Genomic DNA, 18,487 nt, shown 5'->3' with positions numbered 1-18,487 from the left:
TTCCACTGAAAACCAAAGAAATACATTAATGGATAACAAAATATTTTTTTATTTCAACTATTATCTGGAAGAAATGGTGCCAGCATTATTTGAAAAATTGCAATTGTGCCAATATTTTTGGCCAAGACTGTATATCGTATAAAAGATTCTGCAGAGTGTTGAAAGTTCCCAAGTGCCCCAGTGAGCTCCATCATTAGGAAATGGAAAGAATATGTAACTACCCAGACTCTTCCTAGAGCTGGCCATCTGAATAAACTGAGCAACTGGGCGAGAAGGACCTTTGGTCAAGGTGGTGACCAAGAACGCAATGACCACTCTGACAGAACTACAGACCTCCTTGGTTGAGATTGGATAACCTGCCTGAAGGACAACAGTCTCTGCAGCATTTCACAAGTCTATTCTTTATAGGAGAGTGGCCAGATGTAAGCCACTCCTGAGAAAAAGTCGGCTCGCATGACAGCATGCCTGGAGTTTGCAAAAATGCACGTGAAAGACTCTAAGAGCATGCAGCAACAGATTCTGTGATCTGATGAGACGAAAATTGAACTGTTTGGCCTGAATGCAAAGTGCTTCGTCTGGCAGAAACTGAGCATAGCTCCTCACCCATCTATCGTGAAGCACGTACAAATTAGGTATGCTATGGGGATGCTTTTCAGTGGTAGGGACTGGGAGACCTGTATGGATATAGAGAATAATGAATGGAGCCAAATACAGGCAAATTATTGAGGAGAATCTGCTTCAGATGCAAAAGACCTTAGACTGCAGCTAATATTTACATTCCAACAGGACAATTTCCCCAAGCACATAGCCAAAGCAACACTGGCTTCAGAACTTCAACAAAGGCTTCAGAACAAGAACATGAAAGTCATTGAGTGGCCCAACCAAAGCCCAGACTTGAATCCCGTTGAGAATCTGTGGAAACACTTGAAAATTGCTGATCACCGACGCTCCTCATCCATCTTGACAGAGCTTGAGCAAATCTACAAGCAGGAATGGGAGAAACTTCCCAAATCCAGATGTGCAAAGCTGATACAGACATACCTAAGAAGACTCAAGGCTGTAATCGCTGCCAAAGGCGCTTTTATGAAGTATTGACTCAGTGGGCTGAATACTTGTGTAAATTAGATATTTCTGTATTTCATTTTTAATTATTTTGTAAAAAAAACTCTGAAAACAGGGTTTCATTTTGACATTATGTGATATTTTGTGTAGATCGGTGACAAAATAAAATCTCAATTTAATCCATTTGAAATTCAGGCTGAAACACAACAAAATGTGAAAAAGGCAGGGGAGGGGGTGTGAATACTTTCTGAAGGCACTTTATGTACACATTACCGTACTATTTCTGTAAATCGCCCTAATTATTCCCACCTTCTCGTGGGATCAGCCAAGGAATGTTTGTGGTCCAAGTCCTTGACGTTCTAATGAAAGGGATTTCTGTAGGAAGTTGGAAACTGGCCTTGGTACAGGTGATATCTCACATACTCTTCGTAATAGGCATTATGGGGACTTCAACATTCACCAACAACAATTGCTGGCAAACAGCTCCTCTGGCTTCACGTCCTTTGGATCTAGTAAACCAACTCTGCATCTAATAAACCAACGTGACAGTTTAGTGCTCGGTCGAGATTCTAACCCAGACTCGACAACTCAGAGGCCTCTAAGTGATCCTGCCAGCACTATTCTGTGCACCGTAACACAGCGGCATGCCTTTTTCAAAGGGTTCTATCACATCCCTAATTTCCCATAAGTAAATGCGAGCAAACTCTGCAAACAGTTTAACTCCTTTCTCCAAAGAACGGTCTACTCGGTGATGCAACACCCTGCCTACAGAGCACCAGTTTACAGTAGGGTCAGGGATTATATTTAGTTGCAAATTTTTAAACAAAAAAAATTGCCATGTCTTGGACAATAATTCTGGGTATCTCATACCATGACCATTTTGGACACTTCTCGAAGGTACCGGTTTACCGGACATCATATACCAACTTGAATTTTACCTGTCCTTCCTTCACTTGTGCGTCACATGTCCACCTGTTTCCTGACACTCAATTAAGGACAACATGTTAACCGTAAATCCTTATTATCAATTATGAACCTCGGTTTTAAGTATAGAAATTAATTTTTTCCCGATGACCACGTGCTTTGGAATTGCTCTAAATGTTCGAGGTGTCCGTAGAATGGAATCACTCGGGACATGGATTTCGGAGGAGTGATGGGAGTTTGTTGGCAATTTGTGTCAAAAAGACGGCTGTAATTCAGTTGATTTGTAAAGTGGGGGCATCCTCCCCTGAAGGCCAGTCATGCCTGTGAGGCAGATAAAAAGGACATTACATGCTTGATCCATCTTGAGTGTGCCGAAAGGGCCACGGGAGCAAAATAATTGTATTTAGGTTTTGTAACCGTCACGTCCCCTACTATAGGTGCTTTCGGCATCTTAGCGTCTTTGAAATGAAGGATCACTTCATAATGACAACTTGAAAGGGGCGAAAATTGAGTGCTTCTTTGAAAGCGGGTAATTTGTGCCATTCTCTTTGGTTTTTGAACATTCTTGGCCGATAACCCTGGGATTTCCCTTGCTGAGGTTGCTGCTGCCTTTTGTGAGTCCAACATTTGATATCCATGAATGGGTGCCTGAAATGAAAACGTTTTCACGACTTGTGTGTAGAATTCCAAAACAAAATTGTTGATATTAATAACAAATTCTTTCTTTTTTTTTAAATTATCGAATTAAGACCAAAATTATGTTCAGCTGTGAAATGTGACCTTCTGTTTGGAACGAACCGAACGTCCGTTATAGGTAAAACCTGTGGGCTTGCATCACATGGATGGAAGCAGGGGGGGGGGGCAAGTCTTTTCCTTAATTAATTGTGGAAAGAAAAGTGACGTCACAAGATGGCGTTGCAGCACTCACAGTGCACCGGAAGTTACAGGTCACTTTACCAAAGGTCATTGGCTGTGTTTGTCTTAAGTCAGGTTCTGTGTTGTGTAATGTCTGTCTGTATGTGTACATGATTAATTAGATATGAGCCTACAAAACTGTAACCAAAAAAATGTAAAAATACTGTAAAAGTTAAAAAAAACTTGGATTACAATTATTATTATAAGTATTTTGTTGTAACGTATTATTGAAAGGATTAATTATGTAACTATTTCTTTATCACTGGAGACGTCCCTTCTACGCAGCTCAAATACAGTTTATTTGTGATATGAGAATGTTGTTGACCTTGTGTGAAATTTTGTAGGAAAGTTATTTTGGGTTATTTATGGAGTTACTACGAAAGTTACTTGGGCAAGGAAACAGTTCCAGACCTTGTCGTTCTGGCTTGTTTTACATGTAACATTAATTTTGGATCAGCCTGTTTGGTGTTCCCATCTCAGCAACTAGCCTCGGATGCTGAGATCTCAGGTTCAGATCCCCGCGTATTAGTATCGGAATGCACTCTCTGAACAATTAGATAGGTATACCGATCAAAATTGCTTGTTTTAAAATTTTCACAAGGTGGATACTTGGAGAAGTTAGCTAAGGTAGTAACCTTTTTTAAAACTTTTTTTTCGGCACAAGAGATGCTCAGTTCTATCCCTGAGGACCTGTCTAGAAGCGCATGGCTGGCGGCATCTTGGAAGCAGGTGTGGGAAACGGCCGGGCCCACCCACATCCACCGCCACATCTGGGACCCAGGAAGTGGTGTCGTAGGAGAAGACCTACCACGCCTACAATGGACCTTGCTGAACCGTCTACATACGGGGGTCGGCCGTTTCAAATCATCGCTGAAGATGTGGGGCCTGGCAGACAGCGCGGCGTGCGAGTGCGGCGAGCCTGAGCAGACTGCCGAACACATAATTACCACTTGCCCCCTATACAGACCACCTTCAGAAGCCGGCCTCTTCGACGTAGGACCAGAGACGAGGGCATGGCTGCACGACACTGAGCTGGCCATCTGATGATACACGAAAGAAGAAGAACCTTTTTCTGCAAAAAATTTCACCCTTGAGAGTTATGTCGTTAGATGAGCAGTAAATTTACCTTTAAATCGATGTATACGTTGTGTTTGTACCATTTTTTTGTCTTTGAATAATTGGCGATCAGCGAATTTCAGAGGTCACATGACTCATTCGCCGATCTTACCAATCGCTGTAACGTCCTAATTAACAGTTATTTATCACATCTGATAGCAATAAGAGCTCAACATCTTACCAATTATATGGGTTGATGATCCGAAAAAGTTTGGCCTCTTTATAAAACATTGTATATATGGATCTACCCTCGGAGATCTATCTACCCTATATAGGTGGTGGCTTGGGTGTTTAAAATTTATGAATTGTGAGAAAATAACTGGTTAAAACCCCTAGTAGGATGCATCATGGTAAAAAATGTGATCCTATAAAGTTTTATTGTGATTAACCTTGGGAGCTCAGAGGAGTAGAGTCCCAAACAAACAAACAAGAAAGATGTTGTGCAGAGCACGATACTTGCGAGATCCCTAAAAATATTTGACCTTAAAAATAATTGTCAGTTGAATTCAAAGACCAACTATGCAAATTCTGTTCGAATTTCAAGTCATTGAGATGAAATTGAGGATTTTAAAAATTGTACCTCAGTTGTTGACCTTTGGCCTACATTTTGGCCTGTTTTGACCCCAAAAATAATTGGTGGTTGAATTCAGTGAGCTGACATGCAAATCCTCTTCAAATTTCAAGTCAATTGGATGAAAATTGACAATTTAATAAATATCGTCTATGTTGACCTTTTGACCTTAGACCTTAAAAATAATTAGTGGTTGAATTGGGTCACCTGATATGCAAATCCTGCTCAAATTTCAAGTCAATCGGATGAAAAATGAGGATTTTAGAAATTGCGCCTAAGTTGTTGACTTTTGGCCTATGTTGACCTCAAAATTAATTGGTGGTTAAATTTGCAGACCTGAGGTGCAAATCCTTTTCAAATTTAAAGTTAATCAGGTGAAAATTGAGGATTTTAGAAACTTCACGTAAGTTGTTGGCCTTTGGCCTATGTTGACCTTTTGGCATATGATGACATCAACAAGAATTGGTGGTTAAATTTGCAGACCTGAGGTGCAAATCCTGTTCAAATTTAATGTCAATGGGAAAAAATTGAGGATATTATAGAAACTTCACGTAAGTTGTTGACCTTTGGCCTATGTTGACCTTTTGGCATATGATGACCTCAAAAAGAATTGGTGGTTAAATTTGCAGATATGAGGTGCAAATCCTGTTCAAATATAAAGTTAATCAGATTAAAATTGAGGATATTTGAAACTTCACGTAAGTTGTTGACCTTTGGCCTATGTTGAACTTTTGACCTCATAATCAATAGGCTTCTTGCTTATGATCATCTCTGTCGTTTTGTGAAGTTTTGTGAAGATTGGTTTAAAATTATGACCTGTATGCAATCGACATGTATACGGACTAACAGACAGACAGACAGACAGACAGACAGAATGGTGCACAAGACCAACCAACAATACTTGAAAACTTTTCGATTTTCACAAGTAACAATGTCTCATTTGCTTTTATTTGGAAAATGTACATCTCCTGTATCACCATTGAAAAAGTCACAATAATCACTGAGTTTGTCCTGAGCAGTTGTAGTGAACACATTATCAAATGAAGATACTCTGACTTTAATGTCGACGTTGAGCATGAGCATGCAATAAGGAGGTCTCAGACCCAAAATGACAAATCCCATGGCGATTGTAGATATACTACAAACACAAAAATGGCTGACCGTCCTGAATACCTCTCGGAAATAGTAGATTCCATATACAGTATATATTCACTTTACTCCAATCTCCTCCAAATCTCTTTTGTTTGTGCTCGTCCTGTTCTCCAATTGATTTAACCTCCCTTCTCTACCCTATGCCCTTACCTTCCACATGAGGCTTAACCTACACATTATGCTAATGATATATGAGGGCTGTAAAACACATTTACTGCATCTTAGCTGGTCTTTCCCTCTTTGACCCTCTTTTCTATTTCATCTTCCGTCCTGACTTGTTTTCTAGCTTCCCCGCCATTTTCTACTGACACTTCTCCCTTTGGTTCTTTTTATCCTTCCCATTAAAGGTTTTTGTGGTTTTTAGCACCGTTGAGTTCACGGTGTCCTGCAGCTTTAAAGAGCTTTGTTGCAGTTTTCCTTTTTTCGATTATGTTTTGTTTTTGGCTGATTCAAGTTTTAAAATTAAACCAGTGCTATATGAGAGTGTTCTTGATTTCAACGTATGCAAATCCATGTGAGGATTGGAAATTGCCTTTTTTTTTTTTTAAAGAATGTTGGGATAAAGTCAACGACATGCAGGGACTTTTATGTAGGTCTTGTTGAACATGATGATTGACACATTGGATTTGGTAGTTTTAAAGGCCTGTGATCTATTATTCTTACCAATTTTGGAGATTAAATAAATACAGATATAAAAATTTTCACCACTGATGTAGACTTGCCCTCACTTATAATAAGACATTTTCCGAAGGGTGGATTGCTCCCTTTCGCTGCTCGTTGTGCACGTCTTGGAGCAGGCACAATGGAAGTTCAACATTACACAAGTGATGAGTTTGTGATTTGGATATTAAATAGTATTGGGATTTTCTCTGTCATACCCACAAGCTTCCAGGCAACACGGTGTTGATATACTGAGATTATTCCAATATTCCAGACAAGTTAAAATCAGAAGTAACATCACCTTACAATAAATTTGAAACACTCTTTCTTATTACTAACTAGTAAAAAGCCTGTCAAAATGATGGGTTGGAAGTTTTTTTTAGCTCACCTGGAACGAAGTTCAGGGGAGCTTATGCGATGGAGCGTTGTCAGTCCGTCCGTCAGTCCGTAAACACTTGAAACTTCTTCTCTGAAACCGCTGATGGGATTGCGACCAAGTTTGGCACAAATTATATTTGTTGTATTGTGACTAAAGTTTGTTCACTGCCTTTAAAAAAGTCGGGGTCTAAGTGGGTTTACTGGGGTCAAAGTGGATCCAGGTTTGACCCCCAAAATAGGAATTTGCTTTTTCCTCTGAAACTACACACACTATTTTGATGAAACTTGACCACAACCTTCACCACCCGTAATGTACCAAAGTTTGTTCATGGCATTTAAAAAATCTGCCCCTTTAGGGGTCTTCGAGGGATTGCCCCCAAAATAGTTATTTTCTCTCTTCTCAGAAACTACATGCATAATTTTGATGAAACTTGACCACAACCTTCACCACCCATGATGTACCAAAGTTTGTTCACGGCATTAAAAAAAAATCTGCCCCTTCAGGGGTCTACGGTTGGGTTGCCCCCCAAAATAGGTATTTGCTTTCTTCTCAGAAACTACACACGCAATTTCGATGAAACTTCACATCCTTAATCACCCATGATGTACCAATGTTTGTTCAAAGCATTAGAAAAATTGGGGTCTTAGGAGGTATATGGGATTGGGGCAGGGGAGGTTGCCCCCCAAAATAGGTATTTTTTTGCTTGTTTGTTTAAGTCTTATGATCATGTTAGTATGATTCCACGTGCTGCCCTGTCTTCTGGCAACCATTGAAATTGGTTTAAAATAACCTCAGTCGGTGCAGTATACTGTTTATTCTACCAGGTGAGCACCAGGGGTATTGCCCCTATATTTGATCGTGCATCCTCGTGCGCATGCCAAAGTCTGAAGCCTCGGTCTTGTTCTCATGTTAAGTGTACTTATATTTTCTTTATCTATTATTAGACATTCTACGGACATAAATGAACACTCGTTTTACTCTGCACGCATTGCACATCACGTGCAGCGAATTTCACCTCCCTGCTTCTTGTATTTATTATTTAAAAAAAAAAAAATGTTTCTGTACACCGCCCTTGAGGCTTGGTTTGTAAACCACCATCCACGTGCCAATAGAAGAGACAGAATTATCCTTTTATGGAATTTTTTTCGAGTTTGTTTTATCCTCAAAAATAGACCGTAGTGAACACACATTCGTGTTAAAAGATTGGCCTTTAAAACCTACCCTTATGAAGGGGGACAGACACCTGTACAACAAACACATAAACACACAAATTGACATTTCGTTTTATATGGTAGATAGTTTGAGGATTTGAGTGATCGTGATCATAACCGAAGATTGACCTCTTTACTCATGTGCACACGTGTTCGCACACATACACACACGCACAGGATTGCTTGGACCGGCCAAGAGAGATGCATGGCTGCAGCTGCGGGCTGAAATAGAGGCCTTGACGGATTCCTGGCTCACCCTGGCTCTCAAGTCCCTCTCACTCATCTATTCCCGGTACGTTTTGAAGATATAGGGGAGGGAGATGATTGATAATGGAAAGGAAACTGAATTAAGTAGGATGGACTGGACATGCAGATGTTAGTGAGTAATTGAAGGAACTATAATTAAATATACTTGGAGAGGGATGAAAAAAGTAGAGAATAAGAGTAGTTACTTGACCATACTCATTTGGTCTACCAATATTTATTTCGTATATTTCCAAAATAGAGGAATGTTTCAGCTCTTTCCACTTCATGCGATGTATATTCATTTCCCTTCCTTCACCGCTCCCCTTCCTCTTGTCTCTTCCCAAATTTATTTCCCTTCTCTTCACATCCTCTAAACTCTCTTATCATTCCCATTTCCTTTCTTTGTTCTCAATTAAAATTTAAATGGATTAAATCACCCAACCCCTCCCCAACTCCACTACTGTGCATATGTAATAAATAGATGGCCTTGTATTTAATTGATTATACAGTATAAACTCTTACAGAATGTCCAAAAAAACTTTCACAGTTAAAAATTTTTTTCATGAAGTAGTTTGATGTATGGGCTGGCAGGATGGCCTGGAGGTATGCACACTCGCCTCTAAGCTATTGAGCTAGCCTGGGTTCGAATCCCGACCCAGCTATGAACTGTCGTCCTTTGAAAGCAGTTGCACAGGCAAGGTGATTCGTCAATTTGTGTGCCATCCCTCGAATGGACGTTAAACTAAGCGTTCCATCTGCTGGAATGCTTTTAATTCTTGATCGGGTTGGACTTGACCAAACTGCTATTCTCATGCACTGCCAGCAGGGGGTGCTGCATCTTGGAGCAAGGCACACACAAAGCTGGCTGTCCCATCTGTATTAACACAGGTTAAACTGCTTTTAGCTTAATGATCTCAAATCTGATTTGTGATTATTAGCGGGAAATTATTTCTACTGTTAGGAATTATTTGTCTGCACATTTGAATCCGGATTGCGTTTTCTAGCACAGGATTATGTTCCGTCAACATTTGCTTTTATACTATATTATTTTAGGCATACAACAAGAAGAAAAAATAGATAGCAATTTTTTCTACAAAAATTTGTTTTAATGAACATCCCTACAAACTTTTTGATGTTATTTGTAGGATAAATACATTACTCTCCACTCATGTATCGCAGGAGTAACTGTGTAAATGTGCTGGTTACGACGACACAGCTGGTTCCAGCCCTGGCTAAAGTTTTACTCTATGGTCTTGGAGGAGTCTTTCCCATTGAGAATGTGTACAGTGCCACGAAGATCGGTGAGTGACTCCTTGTTACACTTCTCAAAAGTCAATTTGTTATTTTGTTTCTGTAGGTTTAGTGGCTGAATGTTTAATAAGGGAGTGATTGGGTGAGGTGGTGCAAGATGCTCCTGTTTGGTAAGGAGGGACAAGGTCTCCTCTCCCACTCCACATGTATAATACCATTGGCCCAGGTCACAAGTTCAGTATCCCGAAAAACCACACCACAGGGTTACCTCGCTGACGGTATCGCAATTTGAAACTAGATGGTATTCATAGAATACTTACTCCACGCAGTCAACTTAGCGTGAGCCAACTCTTCTGTTTTTTTTAAAAGTTTTTGTTTACTTGATCCAATATGGCTGCGAGACCACGTGACAGATGACATCATAAATTTACATTCCCTAATATAATTGTTGCGTAGATAATGCTCAAGAAATTTAAAACTGACCGGACTAAGCATTGTACTTGTTAAATTATAACGTCATAATTAAGGCATCAATTATGTCATTATTAACAACAATGAGCCACGTTTCAATTTTTTTTCATGGAGCGGTTTCAGAGTTATAGTGGTGCAACGTTTTTCTGTTTTCCAAGATGGCGCCTGTACCATGTGACCTATGACGTCATAATTATGACTAAAAACTTCTGCAAGAGGAGGCGCTCCTATGGTGAAAATTTTGTTTCAAGAAGACCAACGGTTGCTGAGAAAATGAATTTTAAATATGCAAGCACGCACGTACGACGTACACAGTACGACATACATATGTACGAACGGACGCAACTGATCGCTTCACCCCGTTTTTCGCTTCGTGAGTGCAGGGTAATGAGAAATGTTCAGTGTGCTGAGCAAATGTATCCACATGGAGCAGGGAGAGGGGCATGTTTTGCTTTACCATACGTTGCTTTGTAGTAACCATCAACTGGAATAACGATGTAAATATGTAGAGCAAGTGTTGCAACCTTTGCCTGGATTATGTGAGAGAGCAATAGGACAAATGAACACCGGATTCACATCGAGAGTTTCGAACTCAAGGAGCTGGTCTCGTTGCATTTATTATAAGATGGCGGCTGCAGCAGAAATACCATGCCTCATGATAGCATGCAGTACATTTCATGCAATAGGTACATGGTCACAGTCAACAACTACAATATAACTCGGTAGAGAGCATACCTCTACAGGGCTGAACAGTATACCTGTTTGATCCCACTGATGGGCTGGATCTGGATCCGAACCTGAACCAAAATCGAATCGGCTTTTTCTTGTCACTTAACCAACTCATCCACCAAGTTTTGTCGTAACTCGTCCGCAACTTTTTGGAAATATCGTGCTATGTATAGTTTTTGGCCCGATCTCTCAGTGGTGCAAAATCATTTATAAAAATTCTGAATACTGGAGCTGGTCTCATTGCGTTTACTACAAGATGGCGGCTACAGCAGCAATGCAGAGCCACGTGATTGACCAGACGGACTACAGTTTTACACGTAAGAGTCGTTCCCCTTTTGCTGCAGCAGAAGAAATGCAGATTTTTTCAATTATTTAGCTCCGTAAAGTCATGGCGGACTTCTGGTGACATTCATGATCAGATTTCTCCAAACATCCTTATCAAGAACTGCTTTCCGAATCCCTGGCAGAGACAGCTTGGTTGTATCCTTTACCCCCACCCATGCAGCATGTATAAGGTCTGCTGCTTCCTCTTCTACCCTCAAATGTACGCAGCATGGTTTATTTCTTCAGACGTTCTTTTTCTGTATGCATGATGTGTCCAGAGTATGACAGTTTCTGTTTTATCATCAGCATTTGTAATGTACACGGTGGTCTAATTTCTTCAAGCACTGATTTGTTTGTTGTTCTTGTCGTCCAAGGAATTTTTTACATTTATACTGTCCATCTGCTTTTTCACTGTCCTTGACTCACATCCATACGTTGCAACTGGAAATGCCATCTGAGGATTCACCAGCTTCCTCCAGATTTGTATTGTAATCTTTGTCTATCCAGATCTTTGTCAATCCTGACATTGCTGTTCTCCCAAAAAGTATTAATTAATTTAATTTCTCCTCTATATTCTCCACTCTCTTCAATCTCAAAATCCAGGCAGATGAAACTTTACACTATTTCAACACGACCGTCTTACGATTTAACCACCTCAATCTTCTCAGTTGATAAGATTTTGTTTTTTTTAAGGTTGAAATAATCACCAGCTTTTTCACTTTCCTTCTTCACTGTTTGAAATAGTTTCATCAAGACCTCTTTACTTTCCACCAAAAAAGTGTTATCATCAGCATATCTTAGGTTGTTGATCCATCTTCCTTCAATCCTTTTGCTGTTGATATACAGTCAGGTGAAAAAGTAAGTACACCCCATGTAAAATTTTGACTTTTTCAACATATTTCAACATACAGCTATTTGATCTTCATTTCAACAATATTGATAGATAAAGGTGATATAATATAACAAATATCATGAAACATTTACATTTTGTAGTCCATTGTATAATTTAAATAAACATAAATGCAAATTTCACATGTGGAAAAAGTAAGTACACCCTTGGCTCTAATAGGTGGTATTTCCCCTTTTGGCAGAAACAACTGCAAGTAGGCGTTTCTTATAACTGTCTACCAGTCTCTGACATCGACTGGGAGAAATTTTTGCCCACTCCTCCATGCAGAATTCTTTCAGCTGTGCGATGTTTGAGGGGTTTCTTGCATGCACAGCTCGTTTCAAATCCCCCCACAACATCTCGATGGGATTTAGATCCGGGCTTTGACTTGGCCATTCCAGAACCCTCCATTTCTTTCTTTTCAGCCATTCCTTGGTGGATTTACTGGTATGTTTAGGGTCATTGGCATGTTGCAAGGTCCACCTTCGGTTGAACTTCAATTTTCCGACAGATGGCCTCACATTATCCTGAAGCACCCTCTGGTACAATGAAGAATGCATAGTGGATTCGATGATGGTGAGCTGCCCAGGCCCTGATGCAGCCAAGCTGCCCCAAACCATAATATTTCCACCACCATGCTTTAGAGTTGTTATCAGGTTCTTGTGGTCAAATGCTGTCTTTGGTTTTTGCCAAACATGTCTTCTGGTACTGTGGACAAATAGCTCTACCTTTGACTCATCTGCCCAGAGCACATTGTTCCAGAAGTGCTGGACTTTGCCTCGGTGTTCATTGGCAAACTTTAGTCTTGCCCTGATGTTTTTTCTGGACAGCAAAGGTTTCCTCCTGGCACACCTCCCATGTAGATCAAATTTGTGCAGCCTCTTTCTAATGGTAGACTCGTGCACTTTGACATCAACAGTGGCAAGGGCTACCTGTAGGTCCCGTGATGATATTCTGGGGGTTCTTCGAGACTTCTTTCAGCATCTTGCGGTCTGCTCTCGGGCTGAACTTGCTGGGGCGGCCTGGCCTGAACAAGTTGGCAGTTGTTTGGAATCTTCTCCACTTGTAGATGATCTTCTGGACAGTCGAATGATTGATTTCAAATTGTTTGGAGATCTTTTTAAATCCCTTCCCAGACACGTAGGCATCTATAACCTTCTTTCTGAAGGCATCAGAGAGCTCTTTTGATCTCGGCATGGTGACGCCGCACATTTCAACAACAAAGAGCAAACCAAACTAAATGTCTGAGGTTTAAATAAGACAGGTTCCTCCAAAATCCTCTCTAATGATGTTCTAATCATTTGCACCTGAGCTGGTGCACCTGATTCTAATTTTAGGTATTTGAAGTAGTGATAAATGTAGGGGTGTACTTACTTTTTCCACATGCGAAATTTGCATTTATGTTTATTTAAATTATACAATGGACTACAAAATGTAAATGTTTCATGATATTTTTTATATTATATCACCTTTATCTATCAATATTGTTGAAATGAAGATCAAATAGCTGTATGTTGAAATATGTCGAAAAAGTCAAAACTTTACATGGGGTGTACTTACTTTTTCACGTGACTGTATCTTCTTCCAATCCTTAGCCTGTTGATACATCTTCTTCCAATCCTTAGGTTGTTGATACATCTTCCTCCAATCCTTAGGTTGTTGATACATCTTCCTCCAATCCTTAGGTTGTTGATACATCTTCCTCCAATCCTTAGGTTGTTGATACATCTTCCTCCAATCCTTAGATTGTTGATATATCATCCTCCAATCCTTAGGTTGTTGATACATCTTCCTCCAATCCTTAGGTTCTTGATACATCTTCCTCCAATCCTTAGATTGTTGATACATCTTCCTCCAATCCTTTTGCTGTTGATGCATCTTCCTCCGATCCTTAGGTTGTTGATACATCTTCCTCAAATCATTAGGTTGTTGATACATCTTCCTCCAATCCATAGGTTGTTGATACATCTTCCTCCAATCCTTACGTTGTTGATACATCTTCCTCCAATCCTTCGATTGTTGATACATCTTCCTCCAAGCCTTAGGTTCTTGATACATCTTCCTCCAATCCTTAGGTTGTTGATACATCTTCCTCCAATCCTTCTGCTGTTGATACATCTTCCTCAAATAATTAGGTTGTTGATACATCTTCCTCCAATCCGTAGGTTGTTGATACATCTTCCTCCAATCCTTACGTTGTTGATACATCCAACTCCAATCTTTAGGTTGTTGATACATATAACTCTAATCCTGACTCCAGTGACTATGTCATCCAAGTTTGATTTCCTCATGATGTACTCACTATACAGATTGAACAAGTAAAGAGAGAATGAATCTCTGTCTGATCTCTTTTCCAATTCCCAGCCATTTTGTCTCTCCATAATCAGTTCCTACTGTAGATTGTGTAGTGTACAAACTTCTTATCAGACATATCCTCATTTCTCTCCACATAAATTCACATAATCCACATAAATTAATCTCTACTGCCTGCGATTTGATCTCTGCCTCTTCCTCTTCTAAAACCTGCTTGCTCGACGGCCATTCTCGCTTAACGAAGTCTTCTATTCTGTGTTTGATCATATTTGGTAATATCTTGTAGCATGTGCAATCAAGGCAATGGTTCGGGTATTTAAACATTCTGTTACCTTTGCTTTCTTTAACAATGGTATGTAGACTGCCTGCTTCCATCTTTTAGGCCATACAATCCTGCTCCAGATCTGTGTAAACAGGGATGTTACAATGTTGATCACATTCTTCCCAACTACCTTGAAAGGTAGTTGTATTGGAATTTCGTCGGTACCTTGTGCTTTTCCATTTGTTAGCTCTTTCAAGGCTGTATGTACCTCACATTCTATCTATCATTATTGGTTCTTACTCATAATATTTTCTTTATTCGAAGGTTGCCATCGTGTTGCTATCTCCTTTGTATGGAATGTCGGTAGAGTCCTTCCACATATCTTTCACTGGTTTATTCTGTCAGATCTTTTCCTCTTCTACTCTTAAAGACCCCAATCCTAAACCTTCCTGTAATTTCTCTGATCTTGATGAAAAGATTTCTCGTTTTCCCCACTATGTTGTCACTTCCTATCACTTTTCGTGCTTCTTTGGAATGTTTATCTTTGTTTTTCCCAGTGTGTCATTGGAAGTCGACACTTAGCTGCTTAATGTCCTCTGTTGATGCGTCTTTGGTTTGCATCTCTCTTCCAATGTCTGTGATATTTATTGCCTCTTCTGAGCCATTTAGTCTTCTTTATTTTTTAGGATTTTGTTTTTGGCATCTTCTTTTACAATGTCCGCACTTTCTTGCAACAATTCGTCTGGCATTCTGTCAACCAAATCCAGCTCTGGAAAATGTTTTTTTTTGAACCTTTATTGCATATTGTTTAGATTTGTTTCTGAGATCATATCTGGTCGTGCCTCCCCCCACCCCCTCTTTCTCAGTTTGACTCATAGTTTTGCCACAAGGAGTTCATGGTCTGTCCCACAGTCGATGCCTGGCAGAGTGTTGGCAGATTTCACAGCACTTTTCCATATTCTCCTGATTAGAATGTTGGAATTCTGATGTCTATGTTGCCCATTAGGTTAAGTCCATGTATATTGTATACAGTCCACACTTGGATTGTTTGAACCACGTGTTTGCGATTATGAGCTCATTCTTCACACAGAACTCCAGTATCCCATCCCGTAGCTCTTTGCAGATACCAAGTCCTTGTTTTCCTGTAATTCCTGGTGCTCCTGCCTCTCCAATTTTTACATTTCAGTCTTCCATAATAATTGAAACATCTTCTTTCTCACAGTTTAGAAAATGTTCTACCAGTTCATGCAACTTTCCATAAAACCCATCCACATTTTCTTCATCTGCTGCAGAAGATGGAGCATATATCTGAATGATGTTAGTATTCACTGACTGTCATTTCAAGTTCAACATCACTGATATTAACGTCTCATTGATTGGGTTATATCTCATTAACGACCCTGCCATCTTCTTTTTGAAAATTACCACCACTCCATTTCTTTCGCAGGTTTGGGGACTAGAAAATAACACTTTGTAATCGTCATGTTAAAACTGCTGCAAACCAGTCCATATGAGTTCACTTATCCCAAAAAATGTAAGGTTCTTGTCCTCCCCATCTCTCTTTGTATTAAGTCTAACTTTCCCTTGTTCATTAACCTTACATTCCATGTTCCAATTTTGTGAACGTTTGAGAAGCTCAGAGTTTGACTTGCAGTTCTGGCGACCTCATCAACAGGATATCCTTGTGGGTTTGATCCAGTCCCATCATAACGGCCAGTCCTACTCATCAAACACTTTTCTCCTCCCAATTAGCCATTTGGGTGCACTTTGGTGCATTAGCCAATTGGGTGCTTTGAAACCTTGGGCTCAACATCCAACACCATAGCATTATCTCTTAGATTTCTGATCATGTTTCTTTTCTTGGCATCTATGGAAGTGGTTTGCCATTGCATTCTTCTGGGCAGTGTCTTTACTAGACAGGTGATTCTAACCATTGCTCTCCATAAGAAAATCCTCTGTTGAGGACCAAGGCCCTGCAGCCATTACTGGCAATATGTGCCAACTGCCTTTATGCCCATCCACCACCTGCTCCCATGGCTTCATGTAACCCAGATCAAGAGGCTCTAATGGTGGTAGTACACCTTGCCTTAGGGTAGCTCATGCGTTAACAAATGCAACGGGCACCTCGTTTATAAGGATAGCTTAATTAAACCCTGAGCCTTTGGTTTCAAAACCTAAACCACAAGGCAGCGGTGGATTTAGATTCAGAGTTTCCTTCTCCTAGATGAGCTGCCTACCAAGGCTAATGAGCATCATCTCCTCAAATTAACTGTTTTTAAGGCACAATCATTCACCTTTCACCTCTATACTCGTTAGTGAGAACAACCCTGCAATGACAAGGCCGGTCCTAGGATAGACTGTCAAAGTGTCAAAGGCTGTTTGAGATGCTGAGCTGTGGAGCATGTTATACACAATGAGAGCTTATCCTCAATGTTACTCCATAACATAACAGTCCATGGGGGTCTTTTCATAGTTACAAAAATTAAAAGTAACATGTCTCTACTTTTCACCATAGCAAAAAAAAAATTGACATCCTCACATTTGTCTCCACTATCTCTACAAAACTCATGGGGTACCCTTTTCTAGTAATTGAGAATTTCTAACTCATGCATCTGAATTTATACATATCCTTTGATCAACAGACAATATATTGTTACGGTCCGCGGATTAGAATGTTATTTTTACCGAGCGGAGGTATAACCACGGCCGAACAGTTGTTCCCTGACTAAACCCGATTTACCCAAACGTTGGCCGTATCGCGCCACCGCTATTCAATCGGGAAAAGACTAAGACGACACGGATGTGAAGAAAAGGAAGACAAAGGCAAAGAAAGGTTTTAAATACGATTACTATTTATTACTATTTACAGGCTCAAAGTAACCAAGGAGAAGGAAAGATAATAAAATAATATACAGAAGCTTTTAGAGACACAGGGAAAATACTAGCTTATCTAACAGGCTTACTTACTACCCAGGACAGAACAAACGAAGACACAGACTCACGCGGGGAATTGCAGAGTGGATTGGCTGGAAGGAGGTGTGTGGCTGGAGGGGGAGGACGGCACGGAGCTGGCTGGAGCTTGATCCCGCACAGGACGTCGGGCTGGACCTCGACGGCGGCTGATGCCACCGAGCCTGTCGTGTGTGTGGGATCACGGGTCGGAGCTGCTTGGTGGAGCCGACGCGCTGGTGGGGGGTCTGGCGTGACGGGTTCTCTTCTCTCTCTTTCTTGGTCCAACCACTCTTTCTCCACCGACAACTCAACGCAACCACTCAACGCAACCACTGACCACCCCTGACGACCAACTCAGCTCTTGTCATGGACCTCTCTACGCACTCTGTTCTGACGACCCAGCTCTTTCCTTGGACTCATCTCTCTTGTGGGCGTCTCTCATGGGCTATATATCGCCCCACCCTTGAACCTTTGCGAACCTCCCCGATCGCTCTTCCTCCGCCCTCTCAAACCAAACCCCTCGTGCTTGGTTGGTTGTTCGGGGCCGGGCCACTCCTCCCCTCTCTGACGAGGTGGGGACCCGCCTTTCTTCCCCAACCCTGCCTCGTGGCCAATGGTGGTTGAAGAAAACCGCCCAAAATGCAGGTGGCCATTGAAATGAAATGAAAGGGGATCTACTCTTATTTCACTTGGTGCAATGGAGTATTTAAATTAATGGGAGACACAGCCTTACCCTAAGACACATAATAAGATATAAGCTACTGAACAAGGGTTTTATCGGGTCCTGCAATGTGGTGTTTATGGAATAACTACCGAGACGCCCTTTGACCTTTACACTACGGAGGTATTTACAAGGATCATGACATTTACAAAGGGTGATCTTTACAACAATTTACACTTCAACAACAACAAAAAAAAAAACATTCTCATATCCACAACAATATATATATCGTCAGGAAACAATGTCATTGTTCAGTTTTAGGGCATCATATCCCAGAGGAAGGAGTTAACAAAGATCCATAAAGGGTCCATCAATAACTGGATGTCAGGAAGCAGGAGC

At 40.6% G+C, this 18,487-nt stretch overlaps 1 protein-coding gene across 12 annotated transcripts in view; it reads left to right on the top strand.

Annotated features, from left to right (window-relative positions):
• LOC137423011 (protein phosphatase EYA1) overlaps positions 1–18,487 on the top strand; it is a 311,146-nt gene that overhangs the window by 271,779 nt on the left and 20,880 nt on the right. For all 12 annotated transcript variants that reach the window (XM_078774783.1, XM_078774780.1, XM_078774785.1 and 9 more), the window contains 2 exons: positions 8,168–8,282; positions 9,416–9,537. In XM_078774783.1, coding sequence (XP_078630909.1) covers positions 8,168–8,282; positions 9,416–9,537 — 237 coding nt within the window. The remainder of the gene's footprint in view (positions 1–8,167; positions 8,283–9,415; positions 9,538–18,487) is intronic.

Source organism: Myxine glutinosa, chromosome 3 (genome assembly GCF_964187855.1).
Source record: "Myxine glutinosa chromosome 3, kmMyxGlut1.1, whole genome shotgun sequence".
Classification (NCBI taxonomy): Eukaryota; Metazoa; Chordata; class Myxini; order Myxiniformes; family Myxinidae; genus Myxine; species Myxine glutinosa.
This window is presented reverse-complemented; position numbering and strand designations above follow the sequence as displayed.